This window comes from Arachis hypogaea, chromosome 8 (genome assembly GCF_003086295.3).
Source record: "Arachis hypogaea cultivar Tifrunner chromosome 8, arahy.Tifrunner.gnm2.J5K5, whole genome shotgun sequence".
Lineage (NCBI taxonomy): Eukaryota > Viridiplantae > Streptophyta > Magnoliopsida > Fabales > Fabaceae > Arachis > Arachis hypogaea.
Window position 1 is genome coordinate 47,313,140 of NC_092043.1, and position 18,176 is coordinate 47,331,315.

Genomic DNA, 18,176 nt, shown 5'->3' on the forward strand with positions numbered 1-18,176 from the left:
CTTGCGAGACTGAACGATAGATGGTTCAGATTGGATGAGCCCCTCGTCAGTGCGTTCGTCGAGTGGTGACGACCGGAGATGCACACGTTCCACATGGCGTTCGGCGAGTGCACGATCACACTACAGGACGTGGCATACCAGTTGGGGTTGTCCATCGACGGACGCTACGTCAGTGGTTGCCTGACGGATTTCCACCTATACATCCAGGGTGGCCGTCAAGCCTGGGAGTGGTTACAGGAGTTGCTTGGTGTGTTACCTCCTGCGAACCAAATTCAGAAGTTCGCAATGAACTGCACTTGGTTCCAGGAGACTTTTGGAGAGTGCCCCGCGGGAGCCAACGAGGAGACAGTGAGGCGCTATGCTCGTGCTTATATCATGATGCTGTTGGGCACTCAACTGTTTACCGACAAGTCCGGCAACCGTATTCACATCAGATGGCTACCTTATGTGGCTAGGCTTGAGGAGATGGGTGACTACAGCTGGGGGTCGGCAGCACTAGCGTGGTTGTACCGGTGCATGTGCCGAGTGGCCAACAGACATGTGGTGAAGTTAGCAGGCCCGTTACAGTTACTTCAGTCTTGGATCTTTTGGCGCTTTCTTGGGTTTAGACCTGCTGGGTACGATACGTTCAGCTGGTCCTTGGCCTCGAGGTACTGTTGTCGGACTTTTCTATTTTGAGTTAAATTATTTAATTCCATGTCCGCTTAGAATGTTAAACTATTTTGTCATACTTTCCTTTCGTGATAACACCGATGTGAGTTGCAGGTGGTCAAGTCACAATTCTTCTGATAGCGAGAAGGGACCTCTAGTGCAGATGTGGAGGCTGAGGATAGACCTGTTACAGGCCAAGGATGTGAGTATACTAACCGCTTAGATTTAGTTAGTTAACCTTTTATACTTCGAATCACGGGTTGCCTAAACAGTGTTGATATGTTTTTGCAGTTTATCTGGATGCCGTATAGCTCTCCCGACGTACTTCAGGTTGTGCATCCGGAGGTGTTGGAGCCTCATCATACGGCATTATGGCGGTGTGTGACGGCATTGATATATTTTGATGTCATAGAGTGGCATCAGATTGATAGGGTGTTACCTCAGTTCGGCGGAGTATAGCCCTGCCCCCAGCCCGCCCTGAACATCGACTTCCTGATGTTGAAGGACGGTAGAGGCGGTGGTCGTTGGTTCCCCTACAGTTTGCAGTTCTGGCATCTTCATTGGGAGAGCCGTGCAGATCACGTTCTCCGGTTTGATGTTATTGCAGACCCGGGTCGTCCTTCACACGACTTCTTGGACCGGTGGCGTCAGCATGGGAAGAGGTTCTTGTCACCAGAGATGTACCTGGGTGATCCGAGAGCTGTGCCTATTCCTGTTGAGGCGATGTAGAGGGGTGCCAGACGAGTTCCTGAGATGAACCGCGTTGATGATGTTCCGGATAGGCGTCGGGTTGAGAGGAGAGCCCGTGTCGGGACACGACGGAGCCAGCGTGAGTGGAGGTGGCTCGACCAGGTCATGGAGGAGGGTGACGCGGCGGGTAGGGGTAGAGGTAGACGACGAGAACGTGGAAACATGACCTGCAAGTCCTTATCACTCCCGATCATAAAACAATCATACTTCACGATTTCTTGCAGGACCGAGATTGGAATGCAACAGAAAAACTTCTTAACCCGTTTCACACCTACCAGACCAAATTTCTGTAGAACAGAATTAAGAAGGTCATCATAGCTCGTCGTAGGCCTCATAAAAATACTGAGAGGATCCTTATTAGTGAACTTCACACCAGATTGTGTTTTCCTCTTAATCGATCCTCTTAGGTGAACCAAAACTACAAAACTCTCTTCACTAACCTTTGGTTCTTTATAATTCGAACTAGCCTAATTCGAACCATACATTGTATAATTCGAATCAACCTGTTTCGAATTATTTGGCAATGGCATGGCGAGTTAGGGAGTGATTCGAATCACCCTGATTCGAATTAGTGTGTGCATCTGTTTGTGTATAATTCGAATCCAGTTGCTTCAAATTATGTACAAGTTGAGTTCGAATTTAACTGATTCGAACTACATATAAACTTGCATTTGTTGATTCATAAACCACATTTCGATTTGGCCGATTCCTATAAAATTTTGCTCACCTGATTTATTTTTGTGATTTGCCCTTTTTTTTATTTTTTACGAATGATTTTTATAGTAAACATTTAAATTAATTTTCAAAAATTTTAGATCTAATTATTTTATAAAATATTCATATTAAAAATTTTATTAAATCTATAATCTATGTCTAATAAAAATAATTCTTATAACAGAGAAAGGTCATTAACCTGCCTCATACATAGAGAGGTGTAAGGTGGCTGAAAAATATATGAAATGGAGTGTTGGATTTGGAAAATCAATTCATGAAAACCTGAAAATTTTACATAAAATAAAAAATTTGATTTGGAGAGCACTTGGTGAGAAATTGTCAGCACTGAATCTCTTTCACAAAAGATTTCCAGCCACCTCACCTCTCTGTTCTAGTTGCAAATTGTCTCCAACGATGTCAACGAGCCAGAGAAGTTTGGAGACTCCTTCGTTTGGAACTCTTTGCAATCATAAGCTGAAACCTGTGGAAAGCTAGGAATGAAGAAATATTTGAAGGGATAAAGAGGAGTGTGCAAGAGATTCTTAGCAACAACTCCAAGGAGAGCGTCACCGAAGCAGCGTATAAAGCCCTAATTCCTCTCTTGAGGTTTCACTTGTTCCCGCGACGAAGACGAACGGTAACAAGGGTTCTCTGTTTAACACAATGACGGTTAGGATTCGGTTTGCGAGGTTTGAGTGCACCAACCGCCCCTTCTAAAGAGGCAAGTCAGTAGTAACTTTCCCTTATGTAAAGTTCTCTATTGCATCAATTAGGGGAAATTAGTTATAATTCAAGGGACCATGTATAAAATGTGTGTATCTTGAATAGTGAATGAATTATTGAAGCACTAAGTTTTATTTATATTTTGCTTTCTTCTTTCCTGAAATTTTATGTGTTGGTTAACATTCTCGGTATTATTATTTGTAAGGATTAAATTTTTCTAAGAGTATGTTGGGTTGGAGGTAGAATAGGGGGTGATATTTTTTATGGTTAAGTTTGATATGTAAATTTGGGCATCTGAGTTCATGCAATATTGATTTTCAGCAAACATACCCTAAGAATGAAAGGAGAGTATTTGTTGTTGTTGCACAACTACCATCCAACCAAATATATCTCCATCACATTACCCTTATCTTCTGAAGGTATTGCCTTTCTGATGGAGCTCAACCTTCGGAAGCAGTAGAGCGTCTTCTACTGCGAGCAGGGTTGCTTCCTCCGCCACCAATATTGAAATTCCTGTTAATTCTTTTTTTAATGGAACTTCTGCATTTTGGAAGTTGCTTGGACAATAGCACTAGCAGCTCATTTGCATATTTATTCTCTATTTTATCATGGATACAATTTTGGTGTTGCTGTCTACCATAGTTGATTTGTATGTTTGTGAATCTTGATTGGTGGCTTATCTTCTTGGGCCCTAAATGCTTTAAAATTTAGAAATGTGATGTATTTGTTGTCTCTTACTTTCAGCGACACATATGTTCCACAATTAGGTGGTGTATGGAATTTATCACTTGTGATCTGACATTGCATCCAATGGTGGAAGATGTATATCAGGTTGGTTCCCTAGTTATCTACCCTTTAATCAGTGCATTAGAAAAGTCATGAGCAACAAAAGTCAAGCTAGCAAGTAGCAATAGGGACGTGTGGCCATATGTGTTTACTTTTAAGTTGAAAGTTGGACTGAGAATTTAAAATAAATAAATAAATAAAATTTCTATTTAAGATTGACACATTTAGCTTTGTTACATATCATCAATATCCAAAGTCAAACAATTAAGTACCTCAGAAGCTGTTATGCAATGGCCATTCTTTCTTTCATAGTGATTCTTGCTTACATACTTTCTCCTTCTTCTCTTGCCACAGAACTTGATTCTATACATGTTTCCCAGTCCCTCAGTGATGGCATGACCTTAGTGTCACAAGGTGGAAAATTTGAACTTGGTTTCTTCAGCCCTGGTAATTCGCACAAGCGTTACTTGGGAATTTGGTACAAGAAAATTCCAGTTCACACAGTTGTTTGGGTTGCTAATAGGGCCAACCCCATCAATGATTTCTCAGGAACTTTAACAGTGAAGAGCACGGGCAATCTTTCACTCACAGAAAATGGTACTGAAACTACTTTTTGGAGCACAATCTCTCGAAAACAAGCAAAGAATCCGGTATTGGAGCTCTTGGACAGTGGCAATCTTGTGTTAAGAAATGAAGGGGAATCAAATCCAAAGGCCTATTTGTGGCAAAGCTTTGATTATCCTTCAGATACATACTTGCCATCGATGAAGTTAGGAAGGGACCTCCAAAACGGTTTTGATTGGTGCGTAACTTCTTGGAAGAGTCGAAATGATCCATCCCCTGTAGGCTTTTCTCTTGGTTTAGTTCTCAATGATTATCCTGAGTTTTCCATTATGAATGGCACAAAAAACTTATATCGGGCTGGACCTTGGAATGGCCTTTACTTAAGTGGCTACCCGGATCTATCCTATACATATATCTTTGAAACCACTTATGTCAAAAACAAGGATGAGATATCCTACAGCTCTAACACCAAGATTGATTCTATCCTTGCAAGAGCTGTAATAAACCAAACAAGTCAATCTATTACACAGTATATATGGGATGACAATCTTCAGAATTGGAAAAGTTTTGGATCAAAGCCAGTTGATGTGTGTGATAAATATGACCTTTGTGGAGCCTTTAGTTATTGCAGTGTAACAGAACCACAGCATGTCTGCCAATGCTTCAAAGGGTTCAGTCCAAAGTCACCAGAAGCATGGAACTCAAACAACTCCTCACAAGGATGCATTCGCGACAAACCATTAAGCTGCAATAATGTCACAAGCACTGATGGTTTTGTCAAATACACAGGCTTGAAAGTCCCGGATACTCAGCATACTAAGCTGCATGAGAATATTAATTTAGATGAATGCAGAAATATGTGTTTGAAGAACTGCTCTTGCATGGCTTATGCCAATTCAGACATAAGAGGAGGAGGCAGTGGCTGCGTCATGTGGTTTGGTAATCTAATTGACATCAAAATGTTTCAATCTGGTGGACAGGATCTGTACATCCGAATGCCTGCTTTGGAATCAGGTAAGGGACAAAAGTGCATCTTGCTTTATAGATTCTTCCATTCTTCTTATTATTCTTTCATTTTTGTTTACATGTTTGATGAATTTCAACCATGAAGGACTTCAACATCGGAACAAGAAAAAAGTGATAATTACTAGCATCATTGGTGCAATTTGTGCAACAGTTCTACTTTGTGTTTATGTTATATACAGAGTCCAAAGGAACAATATTGGTAACTACTTTCTTTTCGCCCACATTATCTCTAAAAGGCAACTCTTTCTATATATGTATTCTATTACTTAATTGAAATTTTGTTTAAATATAGCCAGTTCTTTTGAAACAATCTTGGTGTAATGATAGCATTGAATTTGAGGTCAATCTAGAGATTTAGTAGCTTGAGATCCATCTAGATTTTCTTGTGCATTTATCTTCTTAACAGCTCCAATGCTCCATGTCCTCCCCTCAATCCCAGAAACCCAAAAAGGCAGAGAAAAGAAAAAGCAAATGTTGCTTATTATCATTATCTTTAAAGTTTAAACTTATAATTTTTAAGTTAATAATACTGCTGAATATCTTTCCTATTTCTTGCTTCTCAGAATGGTCAAAAGCAGAATTGTTTGAAGGATATGTAAATGACACGGATCTACCCATGTTTGATCTACTAATGGTTACTACTGCCACTGACAACTTCTCCTTGAATAACAAGATTGGACAAGGTGGTTTTGGAACTGTATATAAGGTAATTCGGTCTATGAATAGTTGGTTTCAAACAAACAAGTAGAGGAATTTGACATTATTAACAACATCTACTTACATAAATGTGATGAATCAGGGGAAATTAGCAGATGGGCAAGAAATTGCTGTCAAGAGACTTTCACACAGTTCTGGCCAAGGAATGACGGAATTTCTAACTGAAGTAAAACTTATTGCAAAGCTTCAGCATCGAAATTTAGTAAAACTTCTTGGTTGCTGCACTGGAGGACAAGAAAAGTTGTTAGTTTATGAATACATGGTTAATGGCAGCCTAGACAACTTCATTTTTGGTGTGTGATTCAAGAAAGCTTAGATCAGACCTAAATTTGGCTAAGATTACCACTCGAATATTCATTATTAATTAACAAATTTGTTTTTCTAAACATAGATAGAATGAAAAGCAAGTTGCTGGAGTGGCCTCAACGCTTCCTCATAATATTTGGAGTTGCTAGGGGACTTCTATATTTACATCATGATTCAAGATTGAGAATTATCCACAGAGATCTCAAATTAAGTAACGTTTTACTTGATGATAAGCTAAATCCTAAAATATCAGATTTTGGAATTGCTAGAGCTTTTGGAGTTGATCAGACTCATGGAAACACAAATAGAGTTATTGGGACTTAGTGAGTATCTATGTAACTTTATAGTATCAAACCCCCTCCCCCCCCCCCCCCCTTATTTTTGGTATGATATGCCATATGAATACACTTGTTTTCATGGTTTCATGCAGTGGATACATGGCACCAGAGTATGCTATCAATGGGTTGTTTTCAGTAAAATCCGACGTCTTCAGCTTTGGCGTAATATTGATGGAGATTATAAGTGGGAACAGAAACAGAGCGCTTTGTCATGCAAATGAGACTCTTAATCTTGTTGGCTATGTAAGCAAGCAATCAAATAGTTGTTATATTTAACAAAGATGTTCCAAATATTCTGAAGCTTTTTTCATCTTAAATGATCTAGGCTTGGATGCTTTGGAAAGAGGACAGGCCTTTGGAGCTGATCGATCCAAACATAAAGGAGTCATGTGTGATCCCAGAAGTATTGCGGTGCATCCATGTTAGTCTGTTATGTGTGCAACAACACCCCGAAGATCGGCCTACAATGGCCTCAGTACTTGTCATGTTGGGAAGTAAGATGGACTTAGTTGAGCCTAAAGAGCCTGGCTTCTTTTCCTGCAGGCTCCCCACTGAAGTGAGTTCACACTCAGATCAACATAACATCATCACTTTAAATGATGAATTAACTATTACCTCATTAGATGGTCGCTGAAATCACTTTGTTAGCTACACTGATTGCATGATTAGCTTATTTTTCAAGTCCTGTTGTGGTGTTGTGCACTTTACTAACTAAATATGCAAATGAAATTTAATTGCAAATAACTTTTCAACTGAAGAGCACATTGTGCAGATGTCAATCTTGCTCTGCAATATGATGACTATTTGGGCTACTTAGATATCAGGGTTTCTATAACTTATCAGTGTTATAAGAATTCAAGAATGAATATCAGGTGCTGATATCATAAAATATACATTGAAGGGTGCTTATTTATAGGCAAAAAACATAACCAAATTATAATTACAAAATCAATATAATATCAAACTAAATAAATATAACATCAATATTAATATATTTATTTAGATATTATATTAATATATAATATTTTAAATATATTCTAATATCTTTTCTCAAATTTATGCGACAACTTCAATTTGTAACTTAAGAAAACGGAATAAAAAAAATTAAAATAATACCTAAATAAAATTATTAAAAATTTAGAACTATTACGAGTTCTGTAAACTTAGGATCAGAGTACTGACGAAATTACAAGAATTTCGGTGCAGACAAAACTGCAGGAACTCAGGTGCATTCGGAGCTGTAGAAACTTGAGGTGCAGATGAAACTATGAAAACTTGGATGCATTTATAACTGCGAAAACTCAGAATGCAAAAAAAATTGCAAAAACTTGGAGTGGAGACAAAATGTGTATGGTTAGAATTAAAAACTAAGAAAGAAAAGTAAAAATATTCTCATAAAAGAGTTTGGAGGAGCCAAATAACTTGGAGAGTTCAAGTAGGATATTGTAGCTCTAATACTATGTTAGAAGTCGTGATCATAACTCAAGAATAAATATCAAAGGTTGTGTACATGGAATGTACAACGACTGTGTTTATTTATTGGCGAGAAAAATTTCTTAGCTTCCTTTTAATACTTAAAGAAGATTTCTTAGTTCATTAACACATTTAAGCAAATGTTAGTTGGTACATTATTGAAATTATTAAATTATATAAAAATATTATGTACATACTAAAAATCAACCACAAAATTAATTACTATATATTTATACATAACTACATATATTGTTTAGCTCATTTTCAATATATATTTTGTAATTTGTATTTTGTATTTTAACATATATTTTATATAGACGATTTATTTGGTGGTGCTTTTTTTTATGTATACGTAGTATAATTATAAATTATTAACAAAAAATTTTCTGATATATCATGATAACATGATTTTTAACGTATGGCGTTTGCAAATGAGATATGCATATACCTTTTTTATTTACATAGTAAATAAAAGGTATAATATAGCATAAAATGTAATTGCTTTTCAAGATACATATTTTAGTAAATATGTGATGATTTATTTTATGGTAGAAATTCGTATGTAGTCTTTATGTGAAATTAATAATTAAGAACTATTAGACAATAATTTAGATAAACATATTAAATTATCTAATAGTTTTTAAGTATCAACTACACAGAAAGATAATTACACGTGAATTTTCACTTTATCTTATTTATTTAAAAGAATCACTTTTAAAAATGATGTCTTTTGTTTAATTTGCCATAAATTTAAACACATTATTTATTTATTTTTTAATTATCAATCGATTTTTTTTTTGTTCAGACTCATGCAATTGATTTTTATAGAAAGTTAATGGTTGAAAAATCTTAAATTATTTAATAAGTTTGACTAAATTATTTTTTAACTATCAAACTTCAAACATTTGACTAATTTTTTATATTTTTCTTTCCATAATCAGTCCAACATCCAATTTAAAAGTAGACGCATTTGACCGCACGTTCCTGTTGCTAGCTTGACTCTTTGTTCCTAATTACTTTTCTATGCTCTGTGATTCCATCATAGATAACTAGGGGGAAAAAATAGGGAATCATTATTTTTTATTCTAAAATTCATGATAAAATTATTAGATGTTTTGTAAAATTACAAGTAGAGAAGGGGGATTACTCAAACCAACAACAGGGTCTTATCTAACAGAGCTGCATAAAAAACAGGATATGTTTGTAGCTGTAACGATTATCATATTGTGGAACAAAATAAACATTTGCTTTACATATTCAGTTATCAAAAACTAGTCCGGTAATGGAAAATGGCCAATCCAACAACTTACTTTTTGTTTGATCTATTTTTCATGAAAACAAATCTGTCATTAAAACACAATATATCTACTCTATATTTTCTTGATATTACATACCAAAGAGACCAAAACCACCTTGCCCAATTTTGTTATTCAACCAGAACTTTTCGGTCGCAGTAGTAATTGTTAGTAGATCAAACAGTGGTAGATGCGTATCATTTACATACCCTTCCATATATTCTTCTATCTTTGATTTTTCTTGGAATGAAAGAAATGTAAAATTCATTCAGATATTATTATTATATTTCTAAACAAAAGGAATTTCGGAATACTCTATTACTTGCTAATTAGCAGTATTTCAACAAATTTCCAATTTAAAAACTCATACAGAAATATGCTGCCATTTAGAGATAATGGGAATATAAGATTGAAGAAAAGCAGTTACCAATACTGTTCCTTCGGACTCTGTATGTAACATAAACACAAAGTAGAAGTGTTGCACAAATGGCAGCAATGGTGCTAGCAATTATCACGTTTTTCTTTTGCCTGTGCTATTCCAAGGAATTTCCATTGAATATCAGCTTTTGAGATACTTGGTTGTTTCGATTTTGCTTCTGATGTTATGCATGGAAGCTAAATGTGTCATAAAGCATAGCCATATAAAATTCAGCATAGAAATTCGACAGAAAAGGAAAAGCAGAATTTTCCCAACTTTGAAAAGTGAAAACACGTTTTTTTTCTTTATTATTCTTATATTAAGTCTATTACTTTTTCCTTTTTATTATTCTTCATCATAAAATCGATGATTACTCTTAATTTTTTATATTCTCTAACATTTTATCTTTATGTAGATATTATTCTATTGTTTTTAATATTAATTTAATATTATTTTTTTAATAAATATAAATTTATCTAAAATCTAATTCCTTTTTTTTTATACTCGTCCGTCAGCATTTTTTCTTATATTTACTATATAAATTAATATTCACTTTACATATTTTTTTTATCTTCGAGACTAGTCTCATACCTTTTTTTTCTTTTTCTCTCTCCACTACTCTTGTTATTTTTTTTCACAACTAGAGAATTTGATTAATGACTATATTTTTTTTATTTTTATTAATTTGTTAAACGAATATACTAGATATTTTGTGATTGTATTCATTAGTTTTTTTATTTTTTTAATTATATTCATTAGTTATATAATTTTTTGTCGTTTATATATCACTTGTTTTTACAATTTATATTTAATTTTTTTAATATCATTTGATTGTAGTAATATTATTAAAAATATATGGTGTCATCATTCTTAAAAAATAAAATAAAAAAATTAAATATTATTTTTTAATTATCAAAATATTCATAATATTCATACATGTATTTTATCTAATAAATTTATTATTGTATTACAAAAGATGATGAAGACGGTACTGCGACAAAGAACACGACAATGGTGTGGATAACTCAGAAGATGGTGATGTGCTTCCGGCGGATAATTCAGTAATTGTTGAAAAAGACAAGAATGGTGTGGGTGAGTTGAGCTAGAGTTAGTGAGGGTAACTGAGTAACTATCTTATTTTATTTAAATTAGTGACTGATTAGTTTATAATAATATTTTTTAGTTGGTCGCTAAAATCCGTCACTATCTTAATAATTAGCAACTAATTTAGAGACCATAGTCTTAGCGACCGACTAAACAATTTTCACCATATTTCTCTATCAGTTGCAAAATCGGTCGCTAAATTAAAAATTGCGTCCAATTTTGTGACCAATAGTCCTAAAGACGTTACTTCTTTGTTTTGGTTGCTAATTCAGTCGCTAAATTAAAAAATAGCGACCGATTTTAGCAGCCAACCTTATTCTTGTTGTATAAAAATTTATCGGTTGTTATTAGTGGCCAATTTTGTTAGTCGCTAAAATCGATTGCTATCTTAACCATTGACAACTGATTTAGCGACCATTGCCTTAGCGAGCAAATAATTTTCCACCCTATTTTTCTATTGGTTGCAAAATTGGTCGCTAAATTAAAAAATAGCGACCGATTTTGTAACTAAAAATTCTCTTGTTTTGGTTGCTAATTCAGTCGCTAGCAATCAAATTAATGACCGATAAATTTATTATACAACCAGAATAAATTTGGTCGCTAAATCGATCGCTAAATTACAAAATAGAAATTTATATATGATTCAATATTATTATTCAACAAAAAGGATATACCAAGAAAAAGTATACAGTTTTAATATAGATAATAATTGTATTTATCCATTACTTTATAATTCAACAGTGTAATGATATGTATTAAATTTAATTAATTAAATAGTTTAAAATTTTATTTAGTGATATATTAAAATTGATTTAATTTTTATAACGATTGATGATAAATGACAATTTAAAAATATAAAAATTAATTCAAAATTTAATAATTATAAAATCAATAAGTTATACATAAATTAGACTATAAATAATAAAAATATTCAATTAAAATTTATTCACTTGACTTCATATAATTATTTTTTATTTTTTAAATAGTTATTTTTGTTTATTATTTTTTTATTCTTTTAAGTTATACTTAAAATTATTGTACAATGATAAAACTATTACTTAAAATATAAGTATGACTATTATTAATGTTTTAATAATTAAAAATGACATTCAATTTTTTAATTTTATCTTTCATGGTAACATATATTTTCAATAATATTATTACAACTTAAATAATATTAAAAAATATAAATTATTAAAAAAAAGTGATATATAAACAACAAAATCTCTATATAACTATTAAATACAACTACACAAAAAAAAAAAAAAAAACTAATGAATATAATGATGCAATTACTTATTAGTACACATGTTTAGCAAATTAAAAAAATAAAAATAAAAAATATAGTCATTAATCAAATTTTAATTATGCAAAAAATTAGCAACATTGGAGATTAGAGGGAGATGGAGAAAAAGGTATAAGGTTATGTAAGAGAAGATAAAAAAGTGTATGAAAAAAATGTTGATTTATATAATAAATATAAGAATGAGTGATGATTATAAAAGGAGAGAAGGGATTAGATTTTAATTAAATTTATACCTATTAAAAAGAATTAACATTAACATTAAAAATAATAGTATAACCTACATAAAAATAAAGAGTAAGAGAATATGAAAAATTGAGGTTAAACATGGATTTATAATGAAGAATGGGAAGCAATAAATTTGATATGAGAGAATGAAATAAAATTTGTAATTCAATTATAACTATTAAAGAAAAATAATATTAAAAAATTTGTTATGATATTATATAAAAATAGATTATTATGAAAAGATAAAAATACAATAAAAATAATTTTATGATATAATGTAAAGATAGAAGATTATGTCATTTAGAGAAAAAAAAGTCTTATATACATGATAACATAGAGTAAAATCAAATATTTAAGGATGATTATGAAACTATCTTGAGTTTTCTTTATAATAGATTATAAATAAATAGTTATTAAATAAAGAATTTTTTATCTAAATAAAAAATCTCCTAACTAATGTAGTAGTCTTTTGAGAGAGAGAGAGAGAGAGAGAGAGAGAGAGAGAGAGAGAGAGAGAGAGAGAGAGAGAGAGAGAGAGAGAGAGAGAGAGAGAGAGAGAGAGAGAGAGAGAGAGAGAGAGAAGTAAAACTTAACAAGCATGCATTTTTACGATTCCAGTGTTTGAGACTTTAATTTGATGACATGATATCATAAGGTGCATTTAATTAGTTTTCTTTCGATTTCAAGGGGAAAAAAGTTCAGCATTTACAAATTTTAATTGATTTTTCGCAATTTCTTCTTATAAAATAATATTGCAAACAAAGAACCTTTAAATGGTATTGCAAAAACATCGATCAATATTTTGTTTAATTTTGGCCGTTCACAAAACTTTTTGACCCCATGTTTTAGAAGAACCAAAGGACGTTTTTATAGAGAAAAATTCTCGAATAAAATGAATTAAAATACTATTAGATAAAAGTTTGGTTTAATAAAATTTGTTGAAGAGATGATTGTGCTCTTCACGAAACACAAACAGCTCTTTTCATGTTTAGTAAATAAAAATAATTTATTCAGAACTCTTGAAAATTAAAAACATTTTTAAAATTAGTTAATACTACTACAATAATATCTTAATTTGACACAATAAAAATAACAATCCATAATATCAGTAAATTTCAATACTAATATAAAAACAAATAACTTTAATCACAACACACTAACATTGAAATAGATAAAATAAATTAATAAGTTTTTAGTAAAATTTATATTTTTATTAATAACATGGTAAATAATAAAAAATATAACTAATTCAAAAAATAGAAAATACAAAATTTAAATTAAATTAGATATTTGTACAATTATTTAATTCAAACTTTTATTATATAATTAGTATTTGTCATATATGATATTAGAAAACACAACGACAATTAATGAATATTAAATAAGATAAGTTGTAACTATTTTTTGTCTCCTTAACATTACCGAAAAATAAATAAATAAGTACTACTAGTTCACTATATATATATATATATATATATATATATATATATATATATATAAACAAATAAGAAAAGTTTAGGGCTAACAACTTTATTAAATTTTGATAAGCATAGAACCAGCAATGAAAAGGGAGCCATTGGATAAAATCTCACACCAATCTCACACCATTAAAATCATCATTGATGGCTATTTGATAACTACAAATCACAAAAATTGGTGTTCCCCTAGCACTCTTCAAAAAAATAATATTGAAAATCTTACCTCATATTTGTAACTATTTTTAATTTTTAAATAAAAAGGTTAAGTTTTTATTTTTGATATTTTGAAAATAATATATTTAGAAAATTTATTTATTTTAAATATTAAAAAATAATTAAAAAATGAATAAAAAATCTCCACCATGGTTCTACTTCTACACTTCTACTATATATATATATATATATATATATATATATATATATATATATATATATATATATATATATATATATATATATATATATCCACGACCACTAGCCCTCTTAAAACAATAATCCAACACTTAACCCTCACCTTGACTAGCATGCCTTTTGGAATCATCATAAAACAAAACAAATAAAGATGAAAAGAATATTAAAAATTTTGGTGATGCTAATAAACTTTTTGAGTATAACTCCATTGGGTTTATTGGCACAAAATCTTCCAGAAGACTATCTTGAAATTCATAACGAAGCACGTGCAAGTGTTGGAGTTGGTGAGTTAAAGTGGGAGATAAACCTAGAAGCAGATGCTCGCAATTTCGTGTATAAACACATAGGAGATTGCTTGAAGGCAGGACCCGGGGCGCATTTTAGCGTGGGCCAGAACAATGCACGCAAATTGGGATCCCTAAACTTCACTGGAGCTGATGCTGTGAGAACGTGGGTGGCACAGAAGAAACATTACGCCTACAGATCCAACTGTTGTGTTAGTGGTGAATGTCGTGCCTATAAACAGGTTGTTTGGAAGACCACTACTCATGTAGGTTGTGCTAGAATCATATGTCACAATGATGTAGGCGTTATTATTACTTGTGTTTATGAGCCTCCGGGGAACATTCCAGCCATTCGTCCCTATTAATTTCTTTATTTGTTAATTATTAATTATCAGATTAAACTCTACTATGATATTTATTGTTACTAAATAATAATGAGTTACAAGTCTTCCACTAGCTAATTCAATTTGCCTGTAGTGTGAGTTCGCGCTTCAACTATGGTTTTTTGGTTCTTGCCTTAAAAGTTACTTACAAGTTGAAAATTGTTTCGCAAGTAATATTATAAAGAATTTCGCCAGAAATTATTTTTTAAATGGTAAGAATCATGGTGTAATGTTAGGTTATATGTGGGGGTTATAGATGTTGAGCAGCTTTATAGTGGGGTAAACTTTGTTGTCCTGTAACACAATTTTTAAAGAGTTATTTAAATATGACAAAAGTAACTTTTGTTTCTCAAGTCTATAAGATAGTATTTGTTTTGAAGTATTGAGACAGAGACTGAAAAACTGAGATTCAGTATCATGTTTGTTGGCTCAGAGACTGGTACTAAAATTTTTGTCTCTGTCTCCAGAATTTCAGTATTTCAGTACCTCTAAAAAGTAGGGACATAGGGGACTGAAATTTTTAGAGATGAAGACTGAAACTTTAATAACATTTTAATTTGTATAGAACGTCTGTGATTCAAATTTATAAATAACATAATCAAATTTATAAGTAACATAATTGATTTTTTTGAAAATAGTGTAATTTCAAATTGTCGCAATGACTGATTTTTTAAAATTGTATTTCATTCCGATTGTGAATTTTTCGTCTTCAGACCGACGACATCTATAAAAAAATAAATTTTCACTTTTCAATCCGTCAAAACAAAACTAAGGAAACATATTACTCACTCTTCACGTACCTAAATTCTCGCATATTCGAGAACTCTGGTATATGCATGTCGTCAAGATCTAAGTTATGCATTAAAGGTAGAATGTCCATCGGTTGACTGACTGCGGATGGAACCACTAAAGTTTCCACGATTGCCTCACCTCCACGATCGTCGTCCTCGTCCTCGTTACTGACTTTGTACGTAGCTTCAAACTTTTCATCGCTATTATTGTTCATTCTTTGGTATGCTTCAGCTTTGTCATCTTGTACATCTAGGTCATGTTGAATCTTATCTGCAGCTATGTTCAAACTCAACATACAACTCAATCCTTGGGTGTTGCACATGAGTTTGCTGATGAATATGAAACATCCGCTGAATACTTGTTTCATCAATAATTGGCATAGTCGTCTCAAACGGTATCAGGCCGCCAAATATGACAACCGAACTCCTGTAGAGAATATTGCTCACCTTCATTCTTTAAAATATTACTTTCTATGCTCTAACAGAGTCCAACTATAGTTCCGATACATTATAATGCACGAAACCACAAACGAAAATATATTCTCAGATGTAAAGCTCACCCACTCATATGTATTTTGTATAATCCTACCATTGTGGTAAACTACTATATTTGTAGTATCCTCCATCACACCAACAGTACAGTAACATACTTTTTTATAATGAAATAAAATAGTAACAAATTTGAAATTTTATAGACAGAGAACCCACCTTACAGGTTATGTGTTATAATGCCATCCAACTAGCATTTGACACGTGTACAACAAGTAGAGTGCGTATTACTTGCATGCCTGACACGTATTCAATACGCAAAGTGCGTGTTACTTAGTGGTCACCATGTAAAAACAACACACATGGTGCTTGTTGTTTCTAATTTAGATACGTGTTTGTCACGCTGCATGCGTGCTAAGTCCGTCATGCTGCATGCGTGCTAAGGCAGTACATAATCTATATGTTGCACTTGCTATATCTGTAATGTCCACTGACCGGTATATACACTAAAAAAAAATTATTTCTAACAAAAACTCACATGTTTTATCCCTATTAAAATTTTTTAGCCCTTTGTATAGTAATAAACAATTAAATTTATTCTTATCTTTATACATGATATTTTTAAATTTTAAGATTATTGCGTATCATTCTGGACTTCCTCATTAGACAATCCAGGCCACCTTTTATGAATATATAAAAGAAAAAGGGACATTGATTTTCACTTAATCATTGGACTGTTGCAATAATTAACAGAATTGTTATTGCATTCCTCGTATATTCAAGTGCATCAAATGACAACTTTCATATAAATAATAAAAAAAATAAGTGCCACTAGTTCACTATATAAAGAAACAATATTGAACATCTTATTCTTTTCTCATATTTGTAATTATTTTTAATTTTTAAATAAAAAGTTTAAGTGTTTATTTTTTATATTTTGAAAATAATATATTTAAAAATTTTATTTTTTTAAATATTAAAAAATAATTAAAAAAATAAAAAAAAATATCCACCATTGTTCTACTATATATATCCACGAGCACTAGCCCTCATAAAACAATAATCCAACACTTAACTACCCTTCAACAATATAAAACAAAAGAAAGATGAAAAGAATAACAAAAATTTTGGTGATGCTAATAAGCTTTTTGAGTATAACTCCGTTGGGTTTACTGGCACAAAATCATCCAAACGACTATCTTGAAATTCATAATAAAGCACGTGCAAGTGTTGGAGTTGATGTGAAGATGGAGTGGGACAAGGTCCTAGAAATAGAAGCTCAAGATTTCTTGTTTGAACACAAAGGAGATTGCTTGAAGGCAGGACCCGGGGCGCATTTTAGCGTGGGTCAGAACAATGCACGCAAATTGGGATCCCTTAACTTCAGTGGAGTGGACGCTGTGAGAACGTGGGTGGCACAGAAGAAACATTACAACTACAAAACCAACTCTTGTGTTGGTGGTGACTGTCGTGCCTATAAACAGGTTGTTTGGAAGACCACTACTCATGTAGGTTGTGGTAGAGTCATATGTCACAATGATGCAGGCATTCTTATTACTTGTGTTTATGATCCTCCCGGGAACATTCCAGCCATTCATCCCTATTAATTTCTTTATTTATTAATTATTAATTATCAGATTAAACTCTACTATGATATTTATTGTTACTAAATAACAAGTCTTCTACTAGCTAATTCAATTTGCCTGCAATTAATGAGTTCGCGCTTCAACTATGGTTTTTTGGTTCTTGCCTTAAAGTTACGTACAAGTTCAAAATAATTGTTTCGCAAGTAATATGGCGGAGGGTGTGACGGATGAAGGAGATGGTTGGGGCCGAGCGGCGGCGAGACAGACCGCGTCTGAAGTGAAGTCTCACGAGATGAACACCGTAGCGGTAGCAAGTCGTGCTCGATGTGTTTCTCTAATCGGGTGTTTCCGAAATGCC

At 32.5% G+C, this 18,176-nt stretch overlaps 4 protein-coding genes across 5 annotated transcripts; all 4 read left to right on the forward strand.

Moving 5' to 3' along the window:
• The first annotated feature begins 93 nt into the window (after nt 1-93).
• Nucleotides 94-1,110, forward strand: LOC140174756 (protein MAIN-LIKE 1-like). Its single transcript, XM_072200267.1, has 3 exons — nt 94-650; nt 766-853; nt 943-1,110. The coding sequence occupies exons 1-3, from the start codon at nt 94-96 to the stop codon at nt 1,108-1,110; spliced, it is 813 nt and encodes a 270-aa protein (XP_072056368.1).
• A 1,189-nt stretch (nt 1,111-2,299) lies between these two features.
• On the forward strand, nt 2,300-7,332 carry LOC112707911 (G-type lectin S-receptor-like serine/threonine-protein kinase At4g27290). 2 transcript variants are annotated; one of them, XM_025759944.3, is made up of 9 exons: nt 2,300-2,836; nt 3,583-3,669; nt 3,979-5,202; nt 5,300-5,413; nt 5,778-5,920; nt 6,014-6,224; nt 6,323-6,560; nt 6,668-6,818; nt 6,901-7,332. In XM_025759944.3, exons 3-9 carry the CDS (start codon nt 4,020-4,022, stop codon nt 7,207-7,209), a joined length of 2,349 nt encoding a protein of 782 aa, XP_025615729.1. In that variant the 5' UTR covers nt 2,300-2,836; nt 3,583-3,669; nt 3,979-4,019; the 3' UTR covers nt 7,210-7,332. The 2 variants fall into 2 exon arrangements, with proteins under 2 accessions (XP_025615729.1, XP_029144482.2); XM_029288649.2 differs by lacking the exons at nt 2,300-2,836; nt 3,583-3,669 and having other exon boundaries at nt 3,869-5,202.
• Nucleotides 7,333-14,463: 7,131 nt separating this feature from the next.
• Nucleotides 14,464-14,934, forward strand: LOC112705448 (pathogenesis-related protein PRB1-3). Its single transcript, XM_025756277.1, has one exon. It carries the CDS (start codon nt 14,464-14,466, stop codon nt 14,932-14,934), a length of 471 nt encoding a protein of 156 aa, XP_025612062.1.
• Nucleotides 14,935-17,479: 2,545 nt separating this feature from the next.
• Nucleotides 17,480-17,839, forward strand: LOC112705449 (pathogenesis-related protein PRMS). The gene has a single exon (XM_025756278.1). The coding sequence runs from the start codon at nt 17,480-17,482 to the stop codon at nt 17,837-17,839; it is 360 nt and encodes a 119-aa protein (XP_025612063.1).
• Nucleotides 17,840-18,176: the final 337 nt, after the last annotated feature.

Bases quoted from the DNA above. Each gene is read 5' to 3' on its own strand.
- LOC112707911 (XM_029288649.2), top strand. From the start codon at position 3,915: ATGGCCATTCTTTCTTTCATAGTGATTCTTGCTTACATACTTTCTCCT. The intron at 6,225-6,322 runs GTGTGTGATTCA...TTCTAAACATAG, and splicing joins CCTAGACAACTTCATTTTTG to ATAGAATGAAAAGCAAGTTG. The intron at 6,561-6,667 runs GTGAGTATCTAT...GGTTTCATGCAG, and splicing joins AATAGAGTTATTGGGACTTA to TGGATACATGGCACCAGAGT.
- LOC112705449 (XM_025756278.1), top strand. From the start codon at position 17,480: ATGGAGTGGGACAAGGTCCTAGAAATAGAAGCTCAAGATTTCTTGTTT.
- LOC112705448 (XM_025756277.1), top strand. From the start codon at position 14,464: ATGCTAATAAACTTTTTGAGTATAACTCCATTGGGTTTATTGGCACAA.
- LOC140174756 (XM_072200267.1), top strand. From the start codon at position 94: ATGGCGTTCGGCGAGTGCACGATCACACTACAGGACGTGGCATACCAG. The intron at 651-765 runs GTACTGTTGTCG...TGTGAGTTGCAG, and splicing joins AGCTGGTCCTTGGCCTCGAG to GTGGTCAAGTCACAATTCTT. The intron at 854-942 runs GTGAGTATACTA...ATGTTTTTGCAG, and splicing joins ACCTGTTACAGGCCAAGGAT to TTTATCTGGATGCCGTATAG.